Source organism: Salmo salar, chromosome ssa25 (assembly GCF_905237065.1).
Source record: "Salmo salar chromosome ssa25, Ssal_v3.1, whole genome shotgun sequence".
NCBI classification, from domain to species: Eukaryota; Metazoa; Chordata; class Actinopteri; order Salmoniformes; family Salmonidae; genus Salmo; species Salmo salar.
The window spans coordinates 40042092-40069991 of NC_059466.1; the positions used below are offsets into that span (position 1 = coordinate 40042092).

The following is a 27900-nucleotide window of genomic DNA, read 5'->3' on the forward strand; positions in this document are numbered from 1 at the left end:
TAAAATCCATGAACACAATTAACAAGTGCGCATTTAAAAATCAACAAAAAAAACACACATTTCTTTCCACAGGGCAGTGGGGTGAGACAGGGATGCCCCACCCTCTTCAACATATATATCAAGGAATTGGTGAGGGCACTAGAACAGTCTGCAGCACCCGTCCTCACTCTACTAGAATCTGAAGTCAAATGTCTACTGTTTGCTGATGATCTGGTGCTTCTGTCCCCAACCAAGGAGGGCCTACAGCAGCAGCAAGATATTCTGCAGATACTGTCAGACCTGGGCCCTGACTGTAAATCTCAGAAAGACAAAAATAACAGTGTTCCAAAAAAGGTCCAGTTGCCAGGACCACAAATACAATTCCATCTAGACACCGTTGCCCTAGAGCACACAAAGAAACGACACATACAGTTGAAGTCGGAAGTTACCATACACTTAGGTTGGAGTCATTAAAACTAGTTATTCAACCACTCCACAAATGTCTTGTAAACAAACTATAGTTTTGGCAAATCGGTTAGGACATCTACAAGTCATTTTTCCAACAATTGTTTACAGACATATTATTTCACTGTATCACAATTCCAGTGGGTGAAAAGTTTACATACACTAAGTTGACTGTGCCTTTAAACAGCTTGGACGATTCCAGAAAATGATGTCATGGCTTTAGAAGCTTCTGATAGGCTAATTGACATCATTTGACATCATTTGACTCAATTGGAGGTGTACCTGTCGATGTATTTCAAGGCCTTCCTTCAAACTCAATGCCTCTTTGCTTGACATGGGAAAATCTAAAGAATTCAGCCAAGACCTCAGGAAAAAAAATGTGTAGACCTCCACAAGTCTGATTCATCCTTGGGAGCAATTTCCAAATGCCTGAAGGTACCACGTTCATCTGTACAAACAATAGTACGCAAGTATAAACACCATGGGAACACGCAGCCGTCATACCGCTCAGGAAAGAGATGTGTTCTGTCTCCTAGAGATGAACGTACTTTGGTGCGAAAAGTGCAAATCAATCCAAGAACACAAGGACATTGTGAAGATGCTCGAGGAAACAGGTACAAAACTATCTATATCCACAGTAAAACGAGTCCTATATCGACATACCCTGAAAGGCCACTCAGCAAGGAAGAAGCAACCGCTCCAAAACCGCCCCAAAAAAAAGACTACGGTTTGCAACTGCACATGGGGACAAAGATCGTACTTTTTGGAGAAATGTCCTCTGGTCTGATGAAACAAAAATAGAACTGTTTGGCCATAATGACCATCGTTATGTTTGGAGGAAAAAGGGGGATGCTTGCAAGCCGAAGAACACCATCCCAATAGTGAAGCACGGGGGTGGCAGCATCATGTTGTGGGGGTGCTTTGCTGCAGGAGGGACTGGTGCACTTCACAAAATAGATGGCATCATGAGGTAGGAAAATTATGTGTATATATTGAAGCAACATCTCAAGACATCAGTCAGGAAGTTAAAGCTTGGTCGCAAACGGGTCTTCCAAATGGACAATGACCCCAAGCATACTTCCAAAGTTGTGGCAAAATGGCTTAAGGACAACAAAGTCAAGGTATTAGAGTGGCCATCACAAAGCCCTGACCTCAATCCTATAGAAAATGTGTCAGGAGGAATGGGCCAAAATTCACCCAACTTATTGTGGGAAGCTTGTAGAAGGCTACCCGAAACGTTTGCCCCAAATTAAACAATTTAAAGGCAACGCTACCAAATAATAATTAAGTGTATGTAAACTTCTGACCCACTGGGAATGTGACGAAAAAAATTAAAGCTGCAATAAATCACTCTACTATTATTCTGACATTTCACATTCTTAAAATAAAGTGGTGATCCTAACTGACAGGGAATTTTTACAAGGATTAAATGTCAGGAATTGTGAAAAACTGAGTTTAAATGTATTTGGCTAAGGTGTATGTAAACTTCTGACTTTAACTGTACCTCGGCCTAAAAATCAGTGCCACAGGTAACTTCCACAAAGCTGTGAACGATCTGAGAGAGATGAGATGGCCTCCTGCGCCATCAAAAAGAACATAAAATTCGACATACCAATTAGGATATGACAAAAAAAAACTTGAATCAGTTGTAGAACACATTGCCCTTCATGGTTGTACGGTCTGGGATCCGCTGACCAACGAAGAATTCACAAAATGGGACAAACACCAAATTGAGACTCTGCATGAAGAATTTGGCAAAAAATACCCTCTGTGTACAATGTAAAACACCAAACAATGCATGCAGAGCAGAATTAGGAAAATACACGCTAATTATTAAAATCTAGAAAAGATCCGTTCAATTCTACCACCCCCTAAAAGGCAGTGATTCCAGTACTTTCTGTCACGTCTACTCCCCCTCACCAGCGTTCGATGTCGCTGGTCTAACCACCGGTCCTGGCAACAATCATTGCGCACACATAAGTATTCAGACCCTTTACACAGTACTTTGTTGAAGCACCTTTGGCAGCGATTACAGCCTTGAGTCTTCTTGGGTATGATGCTACAAGCTTGGCACACCTGTATTTGGGTAGTTTCTCCCATTCTTCTCTGCAGATCCTCTCAAGCTCTGTCAGGATGGAAGGGAGCATTGATGCACAGCTATTTTCAGGTCTCTCCAGAGATGTTCGATCAGGTTCAATTCCGGGCTCTGACTGGGCCACTCAAGGACATTCAGAAACTTGTTCCGAAGCCACTTCAGCGTTGTCTTGGCTGTGTGCTTAAGGTCATTGTCCTGTTGGAAGGTGAACCTTCGCCCCAGTCTGAGGTCCTGAGCGCTCTGGAGCAGGCTTTCATCAAGGATCTCTCTCTGTACTTTGCTCTGTTCATCTTTCCCTCGATTCTGACTAGTCTCCCAGTCCTTGCCACTGAAAAACATCCCCACAGCATGATGCTGCTACCACCATGCTTCACCGTAGGGATGGTGCCAGGTTTCCTCCAGATGTAACGCTTGGCATTCAAGCCAAAAAGTTAAATCTTGGTTTCATCAGACCAGAAAATCTTGTTTCTCATGGTCTGAGTCTCCTTTAAGTGCCTTTTGGCAAACTCCAAGCGGGCTGTCATGTGCCTTTTACTGAGGAGTGGCTTCCGTCTGGCCACTCTACCATAAAGGCCTGATTTGTGGAGTGCTGCAGAGATGGTTTTCCTTCTAGAAGGTTCTCCCATCTTCACAGAGAAACTCTGGAGCTCTGTCAGAGTGACCATTGGATTCTCTGTCACCTCCACGAATAATGCCCTTCTCCCCCGCTTTGTCAGTATGGCCTAGCGGGCAGCTCTAGGAAGAGTCTTGGTGGTTCCACTTACGACCGAAGTCAGTTTGCATGCCGCCACAAGGAGTCGCTAGAGTGCGATCGGACAAGGACATCCCAGCCGGCCAAACCCTCCCTAACCCGGACGACGCTGGGCCAATTGTGTACTGTCTCATGGGTCTCCCGGTCGCTGCCGCCTGCGACACAGCCCTGGATTGAACCCGTATCTGTAGTTTGAATTTATTTTATTTTTACAGGGACAGTGCACATCAATCAACATTTCAGTAAAAGTGCCGGTTTTAGCCAGCCGGCTAATTTTCAACCACAGTCCCTGGGCAGGTTATTTAAAACAATTACAATACAGACAATCATTGAGCAGTGAGCACACACAGAGCAACATAGGACAAGCAAGACACAGCAACATAGCACAAAAAGCAACAAGACAAAATCCATAAAAGCAACAAAGTGTTTCCACACCTCACAAGCTACAGACAACAGACAACATGGAAAGCGGCAATACAGGGGATTATGTTCACAAATCTGATTGACCTTTAGCCATGTCTTCATTTTTTTTGTGAAAGTGTGGTAGGTGGTGCAGTTATGTGTGTCTGATGGCAGTGTGTTCCAGACATGGGAAGCTCTCACAGAGAAAGCAGATTTACTAAAGGTGCTTTTCCTTAAGGGAACTATACAGTCACCTCTCATGGCAGACCTTGTGAATCTGCTGCCATAGGTTTGGGTTTTCTGTTTAACAAAAATACTGAGTGGAGGGGGAGCCAGGCCATTTAGGATCTTGAATACAAGCCATGCGTCGGTGTATTGCACAAGATTTTCCCAACTCAGGAGCTCATGCTTTCTGAGGATGTAACAGGGATGATGGCTATTGGGCTTCCTATCAAGCACTTTGAGAGCCTGTTTGTAGACAGACTGAATAGGTTTTAATGTTGTACAGCAAGCTTGGGCCCAACTAGTCAAGCAGTATGTTAAGTGGGGGAGTGTCATAGATTTGAAGTACAGTTTTGCTACCTCTGTAGTCAAGCAATTTCGTATAAATTGGAAATTGGCGTGGTTGAATTTGGTTATTTGAATTACCTTTTTCACATGCTTTTTAAAAGAGAGGTTGGAATCAAGTATGATTCCAAGGTACTTAAAATCAGATACCACCTGGAGCTTCTCCCCTGACACACAGACATCTGGCTCAGTAGCATCTGTTGCTCTCTTTGTGAAGAACATGCAGACAGTTTTTTTCACCTTGAGATGCAAACACGAGTCAGTAGTGACACCCCTAGTGACACCCCTAGTGCCGCGATGCAATGCCTTAGACCTCTGCGCCACTCAGGAGGCCCTATTAATTTGGCACTGAATAGGCAGTTAGTATAGTCATTTATTTAACCTCTTGAGATGGAAAAACCTTAATAGGTATTTACTATAGTCATTTATTGAACATCTTGATGGGAAAAACATTTGCTCTTTATGACTGTTAAAACTAGATGAAATCAAACTTATTTGTTCACCAAGTTACACATCTCGAAAGGCACCAAATTGGTGGAACAGCCCAGAAGCCTGTTGGACAGACTGACTGATCAAATATTACAGACAGACACAGAGAGAGACACAGAGAGAGAGAGAGAGAGAGAGAGACACAGAGAGAGAGAGAGAGAGAGAGACACAGAGAGAGAGAGAGAGAGAGAGACACAGAGAGAGAGAGAGAGAGAGACACAGAGAGAGAGAGAGAGAGAGAGAGAGAGAGACACAGAGAGAGAGAGAGAGAGAGAGAGAGAGACACAGAGAGAGAGAGAGAGAGAGAGAGAGAGAGAGAGAGAGAGAGAGAGAGAGAGAGAGATTTCAGTCTATCTAGTGGTATATTGTCACACCTGGTCTTCTAAACACAAGTTAAGCGAAGCTGGAGATTACAGTACTGTGTGGCAATCAGTGTTTATACAGTGTCCCTATTATATGTGCCACTATATGTGATTGTATGAATTCTGTGTACGTGTGTGTTTCTGTGCGTGTGTGTGTGTGTCTGTGTGCGTCTTCACTCACCCTCGATGTAGAGCGGCTCCACCACGTCGTGGTTGATGAGCTCAAAGTTCTCATGGCCGATCCAGTGCTCCACGTTCCTCTTGCGGCCCGTGAAGAAGTTGTCCACCACCGTCACCTCATGGCCGTCCATCATCAGCTTATCAGTCAGATGGGAGCCAACAAAGCCTGCGCCGCCTGTTATCTAGGGGATAGAGGGTTACACCATGAGTGAGGGAGGGAGGGAGAAACACAGAGAAAGAGAGAAAGGGACCCCACCATGAGAGGGGGAGGGGAGGAGATAGAGGGCACAAAAAACATCTAGACAGAGTAAGATGGATCTAGTTCAGGATAACCATGACAGAGTAAGATGGATCTAGTTCAGGATAACCATGACAGAGTAAGATGGATCTAATTCAGGATAACCATGACAGAGTAAGATGGATCTAATTCAGGATAACCACGACAGAGTAAGATGGATCTAGTTCAGGATAACCATTTCAGAGTAAGATGGACCTAGTTCAGGATAACCACGACAGAGTAAGATGGATCTAATTCAGGATAACCACGACAGAGTAAGATGGACCTAGTTCAGGATAACCACGACAGAGTAAGATGGATCTAGTTCAGGATAACCACGACAGAGTAAGATGGATCTAATTCAGGATAACCACGACAGAGTAAGATGGATCTAATTCAGGATAACCACGACAGAGTAAGATGGATCTAGTTCAGGATAACCACGACAGAGTAAGATGGATCTAATTCAGGATAACCACGACAGAGTAAGATGGATCTAATTCAGGATAACCACGACAGAGTAAGATGGATCTAATTCAGGATAACCACGACAGAGTAAGATGGATCTAGTTCAGGATAACCACGACAGAGTAAGATGGATCTAATTCAGGATAACCACGACAGAGTAAGATGGATCTAATTCAGGATAACCACGACAGAGTAAGATGGATCTAGTTCAGGATAACCACGACAGAGTAAGATGGATCTAATTCAGGATAACCATGACAGAGTAAGATGGATCTAATTCAGGATAACCATTTCAGAGGGAAGAAGGGAGAGAGAGCAAACTTTCAGTGTGTCCGAATTTGGGTAAAATCTTAACTTCAGATACAAGAGACAACTTCGGACATCTAACTTGGGGGAGCATAACATGGGGGAGCATAACATGGGGAGCAAGAGAATAATAGTATAGGCTGAGGTTAATAGAAAGCTGTTTATATTGAGATTGGGTAAGCAGCATTTCAGTCAGACAGACCTGTCCTGAAGCATAGACCTAATCCCTAGTATGCCTTGAAGCTAGTTGCAGCTGGTTGTCCATTAAAGAGCAAGTGTAATATGTTTGGATAAGGGTCTAGCAGCCAGCCAGCCAGCTAGACAGACACAACAGACCTGTCCTAAAGTGTAATCCCTAGTGGGCAATGATTAGATGTATAAGAGAGGATGTGTTTAGTATGGAACTCTGGATGAGGAGGTTTGCCAGCCAGACAACTCAGTGGGGAGTCGACTCAACTGTCCAGTGAGTGGTGGCTTACGCAAGCCCAGGAAATCATGACCCTGTTGGGGCTCTCAGCCTCAGAGCAGCTCCACAGGCGTATAGTAACGTACACACACTCATCTCACACACACATTTCACACACACGTTCCCTGACAGGATTTCAGCTCAGAGATCTGATCAAAAAGTATGATTCTCCACAGCGCAATGTCTGCCACCTCAGATATATATATATTAAAAAAATATATTAAATATATATATATTTTTTTTAAAGCCAGGGAACCAGAGAGAAAACATTTAATTGAGAAGTAATTGGACGTCTAAGAGGGCTGACAGGCTGAGGGCAGCAGGAAAGGAGGATGGTAGAAGAGGTGGAGATGGCACCGTGGAACAGATAAATGCTTTAAGTCCAGGGTTCTGATCTCAGAGATAAGAGAGGAACGTGTGTGTGTTTGTGTGTGGGGTGTATGCATTTTGAAACACTCACCAAAATCCTTTTCCGATCCTTCTCTGAGAGGAACTTCACAGGGGGGTATTTCTGAGAGAAACTGGAAATCAGGATAAACATTCCACAAATTAATCCTTTGATAGGAGGAAAGTACATTAATACAAATCAAAGCCATGAAATCCATCTATAAGTCATGTGTTAGCATCATGTTGATGAGAGCTGTAAGGCTACTGGGTCTATCATGCTGAGAGATGAGTAACAGTCCAGAACAGAACAGTAGAGGACTTCTTTAGGGACATCATCTGGGCTTATTATTAGGCTTGGCCCCTCTGGCCTGTGGGTTAACACTGTGATTGTGGCAGGGAACAGTGTGTGTGTCGCGGCAGGGAGCAGTGTGTGTGTCGCGGCAGGGAGCAGTGTGTGTGTCGCGGCAGGGAGCAGTGTGTGGGTCGCGGCAGGGAGCAGTGTGTGGGTCGCGGCAGGGAGCAGTGTGTGGGTCGCGGCAGGGAGCAGTGTGTGGGTCGCGGCAGGGAGCAGTGTGTGGGTCGCGGCAGGGAGCAGTGTGTGGGTCGCGGCAGGGAGCAGTGTGTGGGTCGCGGCAGGGAGCAGTGTGTGGGTCGCGGCAGGGAGCAGTGTGTGGGTCGCGGCAGGGAGCAGTGTGTGGGTCGCGGCAGGGAGCAGTGTGTGGGTCGCGGCAGGGAGCAGTGTGTGGGTCGCGGCAGGGAGCAGTGTGTGGGTCGCGGCAGGGAGCAGTGTGTGGGTCGCGGCAGGGAGCAGTGTGATCGCGGCAGGGAGCAGTGTGGGTCGCGACAGGGAGCAGTGTGGGTCGCGACAGGGAGCAGTGTGGGTCGCGACAGGGAGCAGTGTGGGTCGCGACAGGGAGCAGTGTGATTGTGACAGGGAGCAGTGTGATTGTGGCAGGGAGCAGTGTGATTGTGACAGGGAGCAGTGTGATTGTGACAGGGAGCAGTGTGATTGTGACAGGGAGCAGTGTGATTGTGACAGGGAGCAGTGTGATTGTGACAGGGAGCAGTGTGATTGTGACAGGGAGCAGTGTGATTGTGACAGGGAGCAGTGTGATTGTGGCAGGGAGCAGTGTGGGTCGTGACAGGGAGCAGTGTGATTGTGGCAGGGAGCAGTGTGATTGTGGCAGGGAGCAGTGTGATTGTGGCAGGGAGCAGTGTGATTGTGGCAGGGAGCAGTGTGATTGTGGCAGGGAGCAGTGTGATTGTGGCAGGGAGCAGTGTGGGTCGTGACAGGGAGCAGTGTGATTGTGACAGGGAGCAGTGTGGGTCGTGACAGGGAGCAGTGTGATTGTGGCAGGGAGCAGTGTGATTGTGGCAGGGAGCAGTGTGATTGTGGCAGGGAGCAGTGTGGGTCGCTACAGGGAGCAGTGTGGGTTGTGGCAGGGAGCCGTGTGTGTGTGTGTGTGTGTGTGTGTGTGTGTGTGTGTGTGTGTGTGTGTGTGTGTGTGTGTGTGTGTGTGTGTGTTCCTGGCAGGGAGCCGTGTGTGTGTGTGTGTGTGTGTGTGTGTGTGTGTGTGTGTGTGTGTGTGTGTGTGTGTGTGTCGTGGCCCTCCATATCCCCCCAGTGAAGACTGGGCCCCAGGGAAGACTGGGCCAGGAGTTGGAAAAACCACATTACCAGTGTGACAACACTCTTTTCTTTGGGGAGTTGCAAACTATCTACCCACTAAACCCTTCAGAAGAGAGGGAGACATGTTTACTATTTCACCCTAATCACACAGCCCATTCAAGGTAATTGTGTTACCTAACAGAACATGAGTCATTCCCCCCTCTAAGGACTGATTGTGTGTGTGTGTGTGTGTGTGTGTGTGTGTGTGTGTGTGTGTGTGTGTGTGTGTGTGTGTGTGTGTGTGTGACACGAATGTGTTTGAGTATGCATTGGAATGTGCAGTTGAAGTCGGAAGTTACCATACACTTAGGCTGGAGTCATTAAAACTCGTTTTTCAACCACTCCACAAATGTCTTGTTAACAAACTATAGTTTTGGCAAGTCGGTTAGGACATCTACATTGTGCATGACAATTTGACCCAAGTTAAACAATTTAAAGGCAATGCAACCAAATACCAATTGAGTGCATGTAAACTTCTGACCCACTGGGAATGTGATGAAATAAATAACAGCTGAAATAAATCTCTCTACTATTATTCTGACATTTCACATTCTTAAAATAAAGTGGTGATCCTAACTGACATAAAACGAGGATTTTTTTACCTGGATTAATTGTCAGGAATTGTGAAAAACTGAGTTTAAATGTATTTGGCTAAGGTGTATGTAAACTTCCGACTTCAACTGTGTGTATGAATGATTTATTTCAGCTTTTATTTATTTCATCACATTCCCAGTGGGTCAGAAGTTTACATATACTAGTTTTTAGTAGCATTGCCTTTAAAATTGTTTAACCTCTCTAGGGTAGGGGGCAGTATTTGCACGGCCGGATAAAAAAACGTACCCGATTTAATCTGGTTATTACTACTGCCCAGAAACTAGAATATGCATATAATTGTTTGATTTGGATAGAAAACACCCTAAAGTTTCTAAAACTGTTTGAATGGTGTCTGTGAGTATAACAGAACTCATATGGCAGGCAAAAACCTGAGAAGATTCCAAACAGGAAGTGCCCTCTCTGACCATTTCTTGGCCTTCTACACTCTCTTTATTGAAAACTGAGGATCTCTGCTGTAACGTGACACTTCCTACGGCTCCCATAGGCTCTTAGAAGGCGGCAGAACGTTGAATGATGACTTTGCAGGCCATGGCTGAAAAACAGTAGCGCATTTGGTAAGTGGTCGATCTGAGAACAATGAGACTGGCGTGCACGAGGCGATTTTCAACTTTGAGTCTTTAAACAAAAACAGGGTTTCCCGGTCGGAATATTATCGCTTTTTTACGAGAAAAATCGCATAAAAATTGATTTTAAACAGCGTTTGACATGCTTCGAAGTACGGTAATGGAATATTTAGAATTTTTTTGTCACGATACGCGCCGGCGCGTCACCCTTCGGATAGTGTCTTGAACGCACTAACAAAACAGAGGATATTTGAACATAACTATGGATTATTTTGAACCAAACCAACATTTGTTATTGAAGTAGAAGTCCTGGGAGTGCATTCTGACGAAGAACAGCAAAGGTAATCCAATTTTTCTTATAGTAAATCTGAGTTTGGTGAGGGCCAAACTTGGTGGGTGTCAAAATAGCTAGCCCGTGATGGCGAGCTATCTACTCAGAATATTGCAAAATGTGCTTTTGCCGAAAAGCTATTTTAAAATCGGACATAGCGATTGCATAAAGGAGTTCTGTATCTATAATTCTTAAAATAATTGTTATGTTTTTTGTGAACGTTTATCGTGAGTAATTTAGTAAATTCACCGGAAGTTTGCGGTGGGTATGCTAGTTCTGAACGTCACATGCTAATGTAAAAAGCTGGTTTTTGATGTAAATATGAACTTGATTGAACAAAACATGCATGTATTGTATAACATAATGTCCTAGGAGTGTCATCTGATGAAGATCATCAAAGGTTAGTGCTGCATTTAGCTGTGGTTTGGGTTTATGTAACATTATATGCTAGCTTGAAAAATGGGTGTCTGATTATTTCTGGCTGGGTACTCTGCTGACATAATCTAATGTTTTGCTTTTGTCGTAAAGCCTTTTTGAAATCGGACAGTGTGGTTAGATTAACGAGAGTCTTGTCTTTAAAATGGTGTAAAATAGTCATATGTTTGAGAAATTGAAGTAATAGCATTTCTAAGGTATTTGAATATCGCGCCACGGGATTCCACTGGCTGTTGAGTAGGTGGGACGATTTCGTCCCACATACCCTAGAGAGGTTAATGTGTGTGTGTGTGTGTGTGTGTGTGTGTGTGTGTGTTTACGTGTGTGTGTTTACGTGCGTTTGTGTGTGTTTACGTGCGTTTGTGTGTACGTGTGTGTGTTTACGTGCATTTGTGTGCACGTGTGTGTGTGTGTACGTGTGTGTGTGTGTGTGTGTGTGTGTGTGTGTGTGTGTGTGTGTGTGTGTTTTACGTGCGTTTGTGTGTGTTTACGTGCGTTTGTGTGTGTGTGTTTACGTGCGTTTGTGTGTGTGTGTGTGTTTACGTGCGTTTGTGTGCGTGTGTGTGTTTACGTGCGTTTGTGTGCGTGTGCGTGCGCGTGCGTGTGTTTGTGTGTTTGTTTGTTTGCAGGTGTGTGATGAAGCAGACATACCTCAGCTCCAGATCCCGGATCTTCTCTCTGAGGGGAGCAACTGCCTGTGAGAAAGAGAGAAAGAGAGACAGAAGAATATAAAGACAGATTAGACTGATCCTGCAGGGATAATGTGTTACCATGGTATTATCCTACTGTAAGGACACATATAGTGTAAAGGTAATGCTAAATAGTCATTCAGAGCAGTTTGGTTTTGGCTGCTCATCTGCTGAGGAATGTGTGATTTCATGTGGAACTGTTTTGCCTGCCGGGTTTACAAACGCACCCGACGACAAGACTAAGTGACACATCAATCATTTAGTTTGTTGTATTCCCTTAAGCTTGCATTGTACGCGCACACACACACACACTGTTTTGCTTGTTACATTCCCAGACAACACCTTCACCCCCATTGGCGTGAGACTTCTAATCAGAGATCAGTGTGTCTGGGGAGAAATGTCACCCTGGATAAAAGCCTGCGCAGACACCCAGAAATGAGTCTTCAGAGCCACTTTGAACCGTAAGGTCAGCCAGATACGAAAGAGCCCTATTCTAATGAGGAAATTGACAGAGATAAAGACACCATTTTGATTCAGTAACAGACTGGTAATTCTCTCTCTCCCGCACAGTGATAGCCAATCCATATTCACTACTTTGTAGTAACACTTGTAGTAACAAACTGTCCACAATGCTAAACACATCCCAGGGTGACACAATGTCCAGTATACAGGACAACTAGAATCAGGTGTGTTTAGTGCTGAGCTGGAACAGAAGCACAGTGCGGCCCGCCAGGAGGAAGAGTCTCTAGACATCCATTCCTGCTCTAAATCATCATTAGTAAGGCCTCCCATTGGGCCTGTCGGTCTGTCTATATCGGCATCATTTACAGCTCTCCCTCAGCGGGTGTTTGGGCCTTCTGGGTAAATATAACAAAGAGACAGATAAAGAGGTTAAAAACTGACCGCAGCACAACGAGAAAAGCGGCGAGATGTTTGAACACCTCGGGTGTCAGGCCTCTGACTGGGAGTTTGAATTAAAATGCCTTCACACACAGCGACATGTCAGTGTGTACACTGTGTGTGTGTGTGACGTAAGATTTTGTGCTGGGGACATTATATTATTCATATTGATCCTACATTGCATGATGTATGTAAAGCGGTGAGGAAGAGAGAACTCACCTCGTCAATCCTTTCCTCAATCTTCATCTCTCCATGTTCCTGTATGGATCTAGAGAGATAGAGAGAAAGAGCCATACAGTGAGGCGCGATTGAAACTCTAATCACTTCAGCCCAGAGTCAATAGCTCACCACACAAAGCCCGCTTTTCGTACCCATGCTGCCTCCGTATGTCTATCTGTCCCCCACTCCTCCACCTCCTCCTCTCCCCTGTCTGGCTGTGTCTGGTTGTCTCCCCCTTTACTTCTCCACTTCCTCTCATTCCCTACATTGCATCATTTGCTCCCTCCATCCCCTCTTCCTCTCCCTCAAATCCCCCTCTTTCTCTCCCTCAAATCCCCCTCTTTCTCTCCTTCAATCCCCCTCTTTCTCTCCTTCAATCCCCCTCTCTCTCTCCTTCAATCCCCCTCTCTCTCTCCTTCAATCCCCCTCTCTCTCTCTCTCTCTCTCTCTCTATACACTATACCCCATAATGACAAAGCGATGTACTCAAAATAAAATGACATCTTATTTACATACAATGGCTTGTGAAAGTATTCACCCCCTTGGCATTTTTCCTATTTTGTTGCCTTACAACCTGGAATTAAAACAAAAATTGGGGGTGCCTACCACTTCAAAGTGCCTACCACTTTGAAGATGCTAAATATTTTATATTGTGAAACAAACAAGAAATAAGACAAAAAAACAGAACACTTGAGCATGCATAACTATTCACCCCCCAAAGTCAATAGTTTGTAGAGCCACCTTTTGCAGCAATTACAGCTGCAAGTCTCTTGGAGTATGTCTCTATAAGCTTGGCACATCTAGCCACTGGGATTTTTGCCCATTCTTCAAGACAGAACCGCTCCAGCTCCTTCAAGTTGGATGGGTTCCGCTGGTGTACAGCAATCTTTAAGTCATACCACAAATTCTCAATTGGATTGAGGTCCGGGCTTTGACTAGGCAATTCCAAGACATTTAAATGTTTCCCCTTAAACCACTCAAGTGTTGCTTTAGCAGTATGCTTAGGGTCATTGTCCTGCTGGAAGGTGAACCTCCGTCCCAGTCTCAAATCTCTGGAAGACAAACAGGTTTCCTTCAATTTTCCCTGTATTTAGCGCCATACATCATTCCTTCAATTCTGACCAATATCCCAGTCCCTGACGATGGTGTTCTCGGGGTGATGGGTTTGCGCCAGACATAGCATTTTCCTTGATGGCCAAAAGCTACATTTTTGTCTCATCTGACCAGAGTACCTTCTTCAATATGTTTGGGGAGTCTCCCACATGCCTTTTGGCAAACACCAAACATGTTTGCTTATTTTTGTCTGGCCACTCTTCCGTAAAGCCCAGCTCTGTGGAGTGTACAGCTTAAAGTGGTCCTATGGACAGATACTCCAATCTCCGCTGTGGAGCTTTGCAGCTCCTCCAGGGTTATCGTTGGTCTCTTTGTTGCCTCTCTGATTAATGCCCTTCTTGCCTGGTCCGTGAGTTTTGGTGGGCGGCCCTCTCTTGGCAGGTTTGTTGTGGTGCCATATTCTTTCCATTTTTAATAATGGATTTAATGGTGCTCCGTGGGATGTTCAAAGTTTCTGATCTTTTTTTATAACCCAACCCTGATCTGTACTTCTCCATGACTTTGTCCCTGACCTGTTTGGAGAGCTCATTGGTCTTCATAGTGCAGCTTGCTTGGTGGTGCCCCTTGCTTAGTGGTGTTGCAGACTCTGGGGCCTTTCAGAACAGGTGTATATATACACTGAGATCATGGGACATACATGTGACAATTAGATTGCACACAGGTGGACTTGGTTGCCCCAGATCTTGTTTAGGAGCTTCATAGTAAAGGGGGAAGAATACATATGCATGCATCACCTTTCCATTTTAAATTTTTTAGAATTTCTTGAAAAAAAAAAAGTTAACTTCACTAATTTGGACTATTTTGTGTATGTCAATTACATGATATCCAAATAAAAAAATCCACTTACATTACAGGTTGTAATGCAACAAAATAGGAAAAACGCCAAGGGGGTGAATACTTTTGCAAGGCACTGTAAGTATTCAGACCCTTTGCTATGAGACAAGAAATTGAGCTCAGTTGCATCCTGTTTCCATTGATCATCCTTGAGATGTTTCTACAACTTGATTGGAGTTCACCTGTGGTAAATGCAATTGATTGGACATGATTTGGAAAGGCACACACCTGTCTATATAAGATCCCACAGTTGACAGTGCATGTCAGAGCAAAAACCAAGCCATGAGGTCGAAGGAATTGTACGTAGAGCTCCGAGACAGGATTGTGTCGAGGCACAGATCTGGAGAATGGAGCTCTTCAGACAATTCCTTTTGTTCACTCAGTGAATAAGCCTATGCAGAAGCTCTAACATGCATATGGGTGTTTGAATTAGTCATCACTTTTGAAAGAGCTGTCTATTTCGCTGTGTTAGGCTTTGAAACAACATCCACAATAACTGTTTCAACCTATTGTTGAATTTCTTCAAATTGATCATCACAGTGAGGGTTTTAAAAGCATTATACTGTTTTGATGATAAGTGTTTGATGTGATTTTCCATTGATTTCAGAGTGGTTAGAGAGACAATAGAGCCCTGAGTACCAGGCAATTAGCGACCTGATGGTCGTCAGCAAGTTGGCTGCTACCAACGCAAGTCCAGAGTGCATAAGAGGAGATTACCGTGACTCAACGGTCACGTGGAATTTTACTGCGGTCACGACTCATGACTGCCGGGGTGGCGGTAAGATGATCACCGCAACAGCCCTACTCCCCCCCCACCCCCCCCATGTCAATACAATTACAGTGAAAGACCCACATCACCCTCCCCTCATCATGAAAGTGCATCTTTCCATCCCTGACTTCGAACCGGCCCACAGACACACCTAAGAATCAGACAGACATAATACAGACACACAAAGGCTATGAACACACATGGATCAGGAGGAGAAGACAGAGACTGAGAGAAAGAGCGAGAGACACACAGTGAGACAGAGATAGAGAAAGAGAAAATAAGAAGACAGAAAAATAGGGAAATCCAGAGTGCATGCACGCGTGTGCTTTCTACACCCCTAGTTATATAATCTGCACTGCTGGTCCTACATGGTTGCTCTTCTCTCTCTCCAAGTCCATTTATATATCAAACAGTAGCACACCTGGTTGCTCACATCAACAACCAACTCAGTGATGTAACATGGTTAGTTGGCTAGCTAAGCCAACTCGTGTGCTGTTTACAGTCTGAATCCTACCCCGATTACAAGCTATAAGAATCAAAACATGAACACTAGCAGCCAGGAGAAAAATGATTTAAAGTGCTTTTGGTGCATTCCTTCTAACGTAACAAAGATTGTTGAGACTGAGTATGGGTATAACTCCCTAACAGTCCTGGGTTGTCGAGTGTGTTTTGAGTCTATCCAATGCAATTAAGGGTGAAGGGAGTAAAGTGAGAAGGGAAAAAAAGGTCTAATGGATTGTAACAGAATGGAATGGATAGAAAAGGAATAGCACAAAATATAAAAAAGGAACGGCATGAAAGAGGGGACTGACAGTGTAGTAATTTCCTGGTATCCATGCATTTGTTTTATGAAGAAAGGAAATAGTCATTAAAGCATACTGTACCTCATATTGGTGTAGGTTCCCCAGACAGCTACAAAGAAGGATGAGAGAAGGGGAAGATAACATTAACTAAAAGGTGCTTTTCAAAATGACCTTCCACACAATGACATGGTGTAGGCTTAGTGTTCTGGTTTAGTGGTTTTGTACGTCCACATTCTCATATTACTATACATACAGGTCTACAACTCTTTCTCTCTCTGAATAGGTGCATAAAAACCAGCACCAAATTCTTTGAATACACTATAGGTTGAAGAAACAATACTTCAAGCCGCAGCTCCATGCTACTTATCAAACATATAGAACTGACACTAATATACCTGTTGATGGGGTAGAATTGGCATGGGGTTTGTGGTGTTTTGAATTCCTCATGTCCACTTTTTTGGATTCCTCATGTCTTACTCATTGTTAGAAAAAAGTTTGGTCCAAATCGGATGTTCGGTACTATAATTATTGAATATTATATGAATCCTATAATTTAAAATGGCCAATTTAGGTGCAATCAATTAGCTTAGTTTCTCCGAGTTCAAAATATATTTCAACAAAATAATGTTGCAGGAATGCTAATCTTATTTGTTTCTAAATTGTTGGGGAACATGGCTAGACAGCAGTTTTTAAGTCTTGCAATAGATTTTTAAAGTAGATATAAGTCAAAACTAACTTTGGTGGTAAGCAACTCCAGTGTGGATTTGGCCTTGTGTTGTAAATTACTGTCCTGTTGAAAGGTGAATTCCATTCCCAGTGTCTGGTGGAAAGCAGACTGAAGCAGGTTTTCCTCTAGGATTTTGCCTGTGCTTAGATCTATTCCGTTTCTTTTTATCCTGAACAACTCCCCATTCTTTGCCAATGTCAAGCATGCCCCAAAAATAAGGCTTTGTTTGCATGTCCTTTCCTGACTTGTCTAGTTAAATAAAGGTTAAAGAAAAAAAGAATAATAATTTGCATTTAGGGCAAAAACTGTATTCCTTTGCCGTGCTTTTTTCCCCTTCAGTATTACTTTAGTGCCTTGTTGCAGACAGGATTTTGCATATTTTTATCATTCTTTTCACTCTGTCATTTAGGTCGTTATTGTGGAGTCACAACAATGTTGTCGATCCATCCTGTTTTCTCCCATCCCAGCCATTGAACTCCGTAGCTGTTTTAAAATCACCAATCATCATCATGGACATCCCTGAGCATTTTCCTTCCTGTCCTGAGCTCAGTTCAGAAGGACGACTGTATCTTTGATGTATCTGAGTGGTTTAATACATCCTCCACAGCAACATTATTAACTTTACCATGCTTAAAAGAGATATTCAATGTCTGACTTGTTATTGTTACCCATCTACAAATCACTGCCCTTCTTTATGAGGCTTTCGAAAAGCTCCCTGGTCTTTGTATTCGAATCTGTGCTTGAAATCCACTACTTGACTGAGGAACATTACACAGCTGTTGTATATGTGGGGGAAAGAGGGAAAAAAAGTCATTAAAAAGTCATGTTAACCCCTATTATTTCATACTGAGTCCGTGGAACTTATTATGTGATTTGTTTAGGCAAATTTTACTCCAGAACTAAAATAGGCTTGTCTAAACAAAGGGGGTGAATACTTATGCAACGACTATATTTTTGTTATTTAACTTGTATTATTTTGTAAAATATATATATAAATGGAAGAAAAAAAACTGAATTAAATGTAATTGAATCCCACTTTGTAACGCAAAACAAAATGTGAAAAAAATCTGAGGGGGTGAATAGTTCTGATGCCCACTGTAATTGGACTCCTCATGTCTTACACATTATTAAGAATAATTATGGTCCAAATCAGATGTTAGGTAGTATATTTATTTACGATTATATGAATCCAATTAATTAAAATGGCCAATATGGGTGCAATCAATTAGCTCAATATCTCAGATCAAATTATATTTCATCAAAATAATGTATCAGAAATGCTAATCTGTTTCTAACTACAGAAACAACTTCAGAACAATCTGAGATGGTGGGTGTCAATCCTCTGTAAATAAATCAATATGGCTAGGGAAAAGGAGAAATCTCCCCCAACGCGCTCTGGTTTGTGTATTTCTGAGTGAATCATATAGGTGAACACACACACACACACACCCCTTGCTACAGTATGACCTGCTAGTGGCCTGTGACAGTTTGATAGCCTTGTTCCTATAAACATGGATACTCTGTATTCAGCTCGCCTGCAGTTCACTCTCCTCCTGTCTCCGATTCTAGCCTTCTCTCGCGCTTCTCTGCCTCACAAAACCAGGAGACACAGTCCAGTCCAGTCTTGGTGCCAGGGAATGCCTGAGGCAGGCAGGCAGGGAGAGAGAGGAGAGAGAGACGGAGCGAGGGAAACAGGGCACAGGGGAACATGAGAGATAGCAACAGCCTACTGTTACAGATAGCCAAACTCCAGATGTAATAAGGAAACTGTAGCAATAACTGTCACATATATTTATCTGCCATAGCCATCTATCCATCTCTCTCTCCAGTCATAAACAACTCAGGGCAAGTGTCTCTCTTCCCCCTCCCTGCCAACCAACTGGGGCTCATCTATCTGCCCTACTTGGAGTAGAGTGGCTGGCCCTGAACTTGATCTAACTCCATCTCTATCTCTACCATGGCCAGCGGCTAACCTAGCTTATGCTGTATGTGTTGTCGCAGCCAGCCACTTAGTCTACAAGCAGCAGTTGGCCTTCAGGATCTCCACGCTAATGGACTAGAGCCTCAAAAGGAAAGGCAGAGACATGGAGAGGCAGGAGAGAGGGCGAGAGAGCAAGAGAGATGATATGCAAGGGAAAATCCACACTTTGTACCCTGGTGACAAACATACGCCGTTGACTAGCCTAAGTCTTAGCGGTGTGTGTGTGTGTGTGTGTGTGTGTGTGCATGAGAGAATGCAAAACAATAAAAGACAAAGCACTTCCATTGTAGTGCCAACTGGATCAAAGTGGCTTAGGAACACCCTCAATTGTGATCGATGTCACACATTCACAACCCATTCAACCAGTACGTGTGCAAGCAAAATATTGATTGAAGCATACAATGTCTTTAATTGAAAGAGGAAAAATCCTTTGTGATGGGTTGTTGAATGAGACTCCCAAGGGCAGTAAGAAGCTGTCTCCCATGAACACTGACTGACTAGGTGGGCGGGTGGCTGTTGGAGTGAGTAATGCTGAATGTGCTAGCGGGAGTGTATGTTTTATGATTAAACGACTCATGGTGTAACTGTAACAACATACAGGAACTCAAGCCCTTTTGTTCACCCAACTTAGAATTCCTCACAATCAAATGCCGACCGTATTATCTCCCAAGAGAATTCTCTTCCGTTATTGTCACAGCCGTGTATAACCCCCCTCAGGCCGATATCACGACGGCCCTCAAGGAACTTCACTGGACTCTATGCAAACTGGAAACCATATATCCTGAGGCTGCATTTATTGTAGCTGGGGACTTGAACAAAGCTAATTTGAGAACAAGGCTACCTAAATTCTATCAGCATATCATCTGTAGCACTCGCACAGGAAAAACGCTGTACCGCTGTTACTCTAACTTCCGCAATGCATACAAGGCCCTGCCCTGCCCTCCTTTTGGCAAATCTGACCATGACTCTATTTTGCTCCTCAGCTCCTATAGGCAGAAACTCAAATAGGAAGTACCCGTGCTAAGGACTATTCAATGCTGGTCTGACCAATCGGAATCCACGCTTCAAGATTGTTTTGATCACGCAGACTGGGATATGTTCTGGGTAGCCTCAGAGAATAATATTGAGGTATAGGCTAATTCGGTGAGTGAGTTTATAAGGAAGTGTATAGGAGATGTTATACCCACTTTGACTATTAAAACCTACCTTAACCAGAAACCGTGGATAGATGTGCAAAACTGAAAGCGCGAACCACCGCATTTAACCATGGAAAGGCAACTGGCAATATGGCCAAATACAAACAGTGTAGTTATTCCCTACGCAAGGCAATAAAACAAGCAAAATGTGAGTATAGGGACAAAGTGGAGTCGCAAGTCAACGGCTCAGACACGAGACATACGTGGCAGCGCCTTCAGACAATCACGGACTTCAAAAGGAAAACCAGCCACGTCACAGACACCGACATCTTGCTTCCAGACAAACTAAACACCTTCTTTGCCCGCTTTGAGGATAATACAGTGCCACCAACGCAGCCCGCTACCAAGAACTGTGGGCTCTCCTTCTCTCGTGGCCGACGTAAGACATTTAAACGTGTTAACCCTCGCAAGGCTGCCGGCCCAGACGGCATCCCTAGCCGGGTCCTCAGAGCATGCGCAGACCAGCTGGCTGGTGTGTTTATGGACATATTCAATCTCTCCCTATCCCAGTCTGTTGTCCCCACATGCTTCAAGATGGCCACCATTGTTCCTGTATCCAAGAACTAAATGAACTAAACTAAATGTCTATTGCCCTGTAGCACTCACTTCTGTCATCATGAAGTGCTTTGAAAGACTAGTCAAGGTTCATATCACCTCCAACTTACCTGTCACCCTAGACCCACTTCAATTTGCTTACCGCCCCAATAGGTTCATATTCTATGCGATCGCCATCACACTGCCCTATCCCATCTGGACAAGAGGAATACCTATGTAGAATGCTGTTCATTGACTACAGCTCAGCATTCAACACCATAGTAGCCTCCAAGCTCATCATTAAGCTTGAGCTGGACTTCCTGACGGGCCGCCCCGAGGTGGTGATGGTAGGAAACAACATCTCCACTTCGCTGATCCTCAACACTGGGGCCCCACAAGGGTGCGTTCTCAGCCCTCTCCTGTACTCCCTGCTCACCCTTGACTGCGTGGCCATGCACGCCTCCAACTCAATCATCATGTTTGCAGACAACACAACAGTAGTAGGCTTGATTACCAACAACGGTGAGACAGCCTACAGGGAGGAGGCGAGGGCTCTCGGATGGGGGAGGGGGATACAATGATATGGAATTATTCAGGTCATGTTTTGTACAGTCAGTGTTTTATATACATGTATATATATTTATATTCCAGTCTGTGACATTGCTCGTTCTGATATTTCTTCATTTCATTTTTTGGGATCTATTTGCTTGCAAATAAGGTGGAACAGTCTAACTGTTATGAATACACCCTCCTGTCCATCTTCAACTATTTGAACAACATGGCTTGTTCACTTTGTATAGATGTTGAAATCATGTGACCTACCTGGATAAGAAGATGCTTAATTCTCAGAACGAAAATGAGTTGCCAATTCCTCATATGAAAGCGTATTTTAAAGCGTATAACACAGACTAGACAGCTAGCACATAAGTCTGTGGCTAAAATGCTGCTAGCGGTAAGAACATTGTAGTGCAGACCTCTAGTACGTGGTACCGCAATACCGCGCGCGACAGAAACTGAGCCTTAATTTTCCACAATCATGGTTATTGACACTCGCGCTTTAGTAGGATCAGCCCTGTTCTAAATTTTAGGAGTTGAGACATAAAAGGGTATTGTTAGACAAGTTAATTTCTCCTCTATTACAGTAAAATGTCAATGTGTTTCGGTGTCCATATCACCGATTCTGTTGTCCTAAACCTCATATAGCGAGTTGAAACTGCTTGTTGTGAGAGAGGAAGAAGTGAACCTTCGTCAATGTTGTTGTGTGTCGGGGGAGGAGTTTGGTATTGGTGTATGAGTGGGAAGGTGCACAGTTCGCACAGCACAGAAGTAGACGAGAACAAAAATAATTAAACAATAAAAAAATTAAACACACTAAGTTAATTCTTGTGATACGGGCAATTGGTTCATTGCGCCAAATTAATCTAATGACCCTTACGGAAAAAGTTTGAAGTAAGAGTGCAGTGTAACTGCAGTATGCGGCAAATACTGCGTCCAAAATAACACCGTTTTTTTAACTGCAGTAATTTTGCAGTGTAACTGCAGTTAGAGGGCAGTATAACTGCAGTTATTCTGTAAAATTACTGCATCCAAAATACAAGTCGACTCAACTGCAGTTACTGCACTTTTACTGCAGTTTCAAAACTGCAATCATTTTTTGTAAGGGACTGCCCAGACCTAGTCCTAAGAGGAGCTGGGGCTTTACTCTCCCTCCAAAACCTGGCAGCTTGCCAAAGGCCACACACAGTGGCTAATTGGAAAATAAATGTTCAAAGAAAATAATTGAATGAATCTAGTTCTGTGAATGTGACTGTGTGTTTTTTCAATTTTATCCATTTAAAATGCCAGGGTATGTGATTATAATGAGATGGGTTCCAATGTTCTCTTAATTCAGAGGTGTTGTTTTTTTACATGAGCTGTGGAGAACAAAGCAGTGCATTAGGCCTAGAGGCAAAAACAAAACAAGTGTAACAACAACAAGCCTAATTAACACCCAGATACTGCCACACTTTTTTATTTTAGGCAAAATATGAATCCCTACACTTCCAAGGCTAACTCCTAAACAAATGTCTAAAAATATGCATAAAACTATAACTAGCTTTACATCCCAGTCTTCCTCTCCAGACAGACACCCTGGTGAACAGCTGGCCAGGGGACAGCAGCCAGCCTGGCTGTGTCTCGTCCATCCTGGATGTCTCTGCTCTGCTCCAGAGCCCTGTGACTGGCGTCTGACATTTTGTAGAGAATGGAGCAGAGGACAGAGTCAGTGTCAGTCTTTGTCTACTCTATAGGAAATCAATAGGAGGAGTGGGGTATAGGAGGGCAGCGACAGGCAAGAGAATTGACGGATTTGGGGCACTTCTGGAAAAAGTATCAATAAAATCTCTCTTCTAAATTCTCTTGAAAGGATTGGCATGATGACAACAAGTACACAACAGAAATAAGAATTCTCAGACAAAGGCTTGTTATGTAAGGACAGTAAAGTAGGACCCCTACTACAACTTAATAGCAAGTCACCATTAAGTGGTTCTACTACAGCTAGTAGTGATGTCATTTCTATGACTGATCAAAACTAAGCTCTCTTTGGTCTCTGCAGCAGACATATAGTGAGCAATATGTTTGGAACATCAAATTGCAAGCAGTATCGAATCACAATACATATACTATCAAATCAAATGTTATTAGTCACGTCCATCATAAGCTACGGGTGAAGACTAACAACGAAATTCTTACTTACGGGGGCCCTTCCCAACAAACCAGAGAGAGAGAAAATAGAGAAAAATAGACAAATAATAACATGTAATAATAAATACAAAATGAGTAATGACAACTTGACTATATAGACAGGGTACCAGTACCGAGTCGATGTGCTGGGGTACGAGGTACAGGAGGTACATATGTACAGTTGAAGTCCAAAGTTTACATACACTTAGGATGGAGTCATTAAAACTTGTTTTTCAACCACTCCACAAATTTCTTGTTAACAAACTATAGTTTTGACAAGTCTGTTAAGACATCTGCTTTGTGCATGACAAGTCATTTTTCCAACAATTGCTTACAGATAGATTATTTCACTTATAATTCACTGTATCACAATTCCAGTGGGTCACAAGTTCAGATACACTCAATTGACTGTGCCTTTAAACAGCTTGGAAAATTCCAACATTTGAGTCAATTGGAGGTGTACCTGTGGATGTATTTCAAGGCCTACCTTCAAACTCAGTGCGTCTTTGCTTGACATCATGGGAAAATCAAAAGAAATCAGCCAAGACCTTGTAGACCTCCAACAAGTCTGGTTCATCTTGGGAGCAATTTCCAAACGCCTGAAGGTACCACGTTCATCTGTACAAACAATAGTACGCAAGTATAAACACCATGGGACCACGCAGCTATCATACCGCTCAGGAAGGAGACTCGTTCTGTCTCCTACAGATGAACATACTTCGGTGCGAAAAGTGCAAATCAATCCCAGAACAACAGCAAAGGTCCTTGTGAAGATGCTGGAGGAAACCGGTACAAAAGTATCTATATCCACAGTAAAACGAGTCCTATATCAACATAACCTGAAAGGCCGCTCAGTAAGGAAGAAGCCACTACTCCAAAACCACCATAAAAATGCCAGACTATGGTTTGCAACTGCACATGGGGACAAAAATCATACTTTTGGAGAAATGTCCTTAGGTCTGATGAAACAAAAATAGAAATGTTTGGCCATAATGACCATCGTTATGTTTGGAGGAAAAAGGGGGAGGCATGCAAGCCGAAGAACACCATCCCAATAGTGAAGCAAGGGGGTGGCACCATCATGTTGTTTGGGTGCTTTGCTGCAGGAGGGACTGGTGCACTTCACAAAATAGATGGCGTCATGAGGCAGGAAAATTATGTGGATATATTGAAGCAACATCTCAAGACATCAGTCAGGAAGTTAAAGCTTGGTTGCAACTGGGTCTTCCAAATGGACAATGACCCCAAGCATACTTCCAAAGTTGTGCAAAATGACTTAAGGACAACAAAGTCAAGTTATTGGAGTGGCCATCACAAAGCCCTGACCTCAATCTTATAGAAAATTTGTGGGCAGAACTGAAAAAGCATGTGCGAGCAAGGAGGCCTACAAAACCTGACTCAGTTACACCAGCTCTGTCAGGAGGAATGGGCCAAAATTCACCCAACTTATTGTGGAAAGCTTGTGGAAAGCTACCCAAAATGTTTGACCCAAGTTAAACAATTTAAAAGCAATGCTACCAAATACTAATTGGGCCGTACACACTACAGAGGGTAGTGCGTACGGCCCAGTACATTACAGGGGCTAAGCTGCCCGCCATCCAGGACCTCTACACCAGGCGGTGTCAGAGGAAGGCCCTAAAAATTGTCAAAGACCCCAGCCATAGACTGTTTTCTCTACTACCGCATGGCAAGCAGTACCGGAGTGCCAAGTCTAGGACAAAAAAGGCTTCTCAACAGCTTTTACCCCCAAGACATAAGACTCCTGAACAGGTAATCAAATGGCTACCCGGACTATATGCATTGTGTGCCCCCCAACCCCTCTTTTTACGCTGCTGCTACTCTCTGTTTATCATATATGCATAGTCACTTTAACTATACATTCATGTACATACTACCTCAATTGGGCAGACCAACCAGTGCTCCCGCACATTGGCTAACCGGGCTATCTGCATTGTATCCCGCCACCCGCCAACCCCTCTTTTACGCTGCTGCTACTCTCTGTTCATCATATATGCATAGTCACTTTAACCATATCTACATGTACATACTACCTCAATCAGCCCGACTAACCAGTGTCTGTATGTAGCCTCGCTACTTTTATAGCCTCGCTACTGTATATAGCCTGTCTTTTTACTGTTGTTTTTATTTCTTTACCTACCTATTGTTCACCTAATACCTTTCTTGCATTATTGGTTAGAGCCTGTAAGTAAGCATTTCACTGTCATGTCTACACCTGTTGTCTTCGGCGCACGTGACAAATAAACTTTGATTTGTATGTAAACTTCTGACCCACTGGGAATGTGATGAAAGAAATAAAAGCTGAAATAAATAATTCTCTACTATTATTCTGACATTTCACATTCTTAAAATAAAGTGGTGATCCTAACTGACCTAAAACAGGGAATTTTTACTAGGACTAAATGTCAGGAATTGTGAAAAACTGAGTTTAAATGTATTTGACTAAGGTGTATGTAAACTTCTGACTTCAACTGTACATATACAGTGCCTTCAGAAAGTATTCACACCCCTTGACTTTTTCCACATTTTGTTGTGTTACAGACTATTTTTAAATGGATTAAATTAAGAATGTTTTGTCACCGGTTTATACACAATACCCTACAATGTCAAAGTGGAATTATGTTTTTTGAAATTGTAACAAATTAAATATTTAAAGCTCAAATATCTTGAGTCATTAAGAATTCAAACCCTTTGTTATGACAAGCCTAAATAAGTTCAGAAGTAAACATTTGCTTAACAAGTCACATAAGTTCCATGGACTCACTCTGTGTGCAATAATAGTGTTTAACTTGATTTTTGAATGACAACCTCATCTCTGTACCCCACACATACAGATAATTGTAAGGTCCCTCAGTCGAGAAGTGAATTTCAAACAGATTCAACAACAAAGACCAGGGAGGTTTTCCAATGCCTCACAAAGAAGGGCACATATTGGTAGGTGGGTAAAAAATAAAAAAGCAGACATTGAACATCCCTTTAAGCATGGTGAAGTTATTAATTACACTTTTGATGGTGTATCAATACACCCAGTCACTATAAAGGTACAGGCGTCCTTCCTAGAAAATAAAGGAAAGCCGCACACTCTAAGAGCTCAGATGCAAAAATTTAATCACCAACGTTTCGACAGCGAGGCTGTCTTCATCAGGGTATCCAAAGGCGTCCTTCCTAACTCAGTTGCCGGAGATGAAGGAAACCACTCAGGAATTTCGCTATGAGGCCAATGGTGATTTTAAACGTAGAGTTTAATGTCTGTGGATGTTAACCTGTTTAAAGAATTGTGATGTCAATACATATCGGGCACCTAAGTATAGTGATAATATCGCATCTTTAGGTCCCTGGCAGTTCTATCACTGAATGGACTAGTGTGCTCTGCTCACACCCTCAAACAACCCTCCCAGTCATGAAGGGGAAATAACAAGGCCTAGAGCCTTCTATTGACTAGACCTATATTGTTATTCATGTGAGAGTACTCTGACCCTGCCCATTGACCTTCCAGCAGTAGAGACTTGAGATGAGACCCATATTAGCCTACTCACTGCAAACATACTCCATTGCATAGACACTCAGGAAGACAATATTCAGACAGTTAGACCTGAATTGCCTTCATCATCATTACCACCATAACATCATCAAAACTACCATCACCAGCATTATTGTCATCCTGATTATTGTATAAGTGGGATACTACCACCTACTGTTCAGGCCATTTTGGCAATGTAAACAAAAGTTAGTCTTTCCATTAAAGCCTGTTGTTGGATTCGAGAGACTGAGAACCAGACACAAAAGGTATTGATTGAGCTGAGCTACTGCAACACAGTAGGCCTATACAATAGTATTGCAGACATACTGTACTCACAGGCAATGTAGGCGATCAACGCGAGGGCGACCAGTAGCTTCATCATCCTTCTGTTTAGTCCTGAGATCACCCAGATGATCCGCTTCATCATCTGCTCAATGCAACATCGAACCCGGAAGCACGCGAGGCTCCGGTTTATAACATTTCAGAACTATGGACCAAAACGCGCGCTCCTTCTAGATTAAGACTTTTTTTTGGGCTATCTAATATATATATCCTGCTAAAGGAACACTTTGTAGCTAGTATGTTACAAGCAGGAATTAGGCATCTACGACTGGACAGAGGTTCATACGTGGCTACCTCCTGTCCTGTAAAAGCACAGCTAATTGTTAGCTAGTTAGCTTAGCATGTATACGTTAAACTCACTGCCACTTGTGGCTATTCATCTCTCTGAGTCGTGGTACAACTTTCATTATCAGTGCAGCAAACCCTCGCCAGCTTTCAATTCAGAATGTACGTAATACACACAGTAGATTTCTGTACAAGCACTGAATATTAGCTAGCTAGCTATCTACCTGGTTACAAACAACATTAGCAATTTCTTGATGAGCGAGACCTGCTATCTTTCATTACTATTACCTCCGCATAACAACATAACAACCTTATAATCAAAACAAGTTAGGAAGAAATATAATATCTTCTTAACGTTTAACTTATCCGGATAAAATTGTACGAAATTCAGAGTTTCTTCCCCTACTTGGCCGATAGCTGTCCAGGGTGATCGAGTATTCCT

General features: G+C 43.3%; 1 protein-coding gene across 1 annotated transcript; it reads right to left on the reverse strand.

Moving 5' to 3' along the window:
- Positions 1 to 4665: 4665 nt before the first annotated feature.
- Positions 4666 to 27900, reverse strand: uxs1 (UDP-glucuronate decarboxylase 1). The gene is given in 7 exon segments (NM_001141613.1): positions 4666 to 4827; positions 5292 to 5472; positions 7268 to 7328; positions 11459 to 11502; positions 12616 to 12664; positions 16216 to 16243; positions 27168 to 27900. Coding segments are annotated over 7 exon segments (531 nt in total). The 5' UTR covers positions 27259 to 27900; the 3' UTR covers positions 4666 to 4750.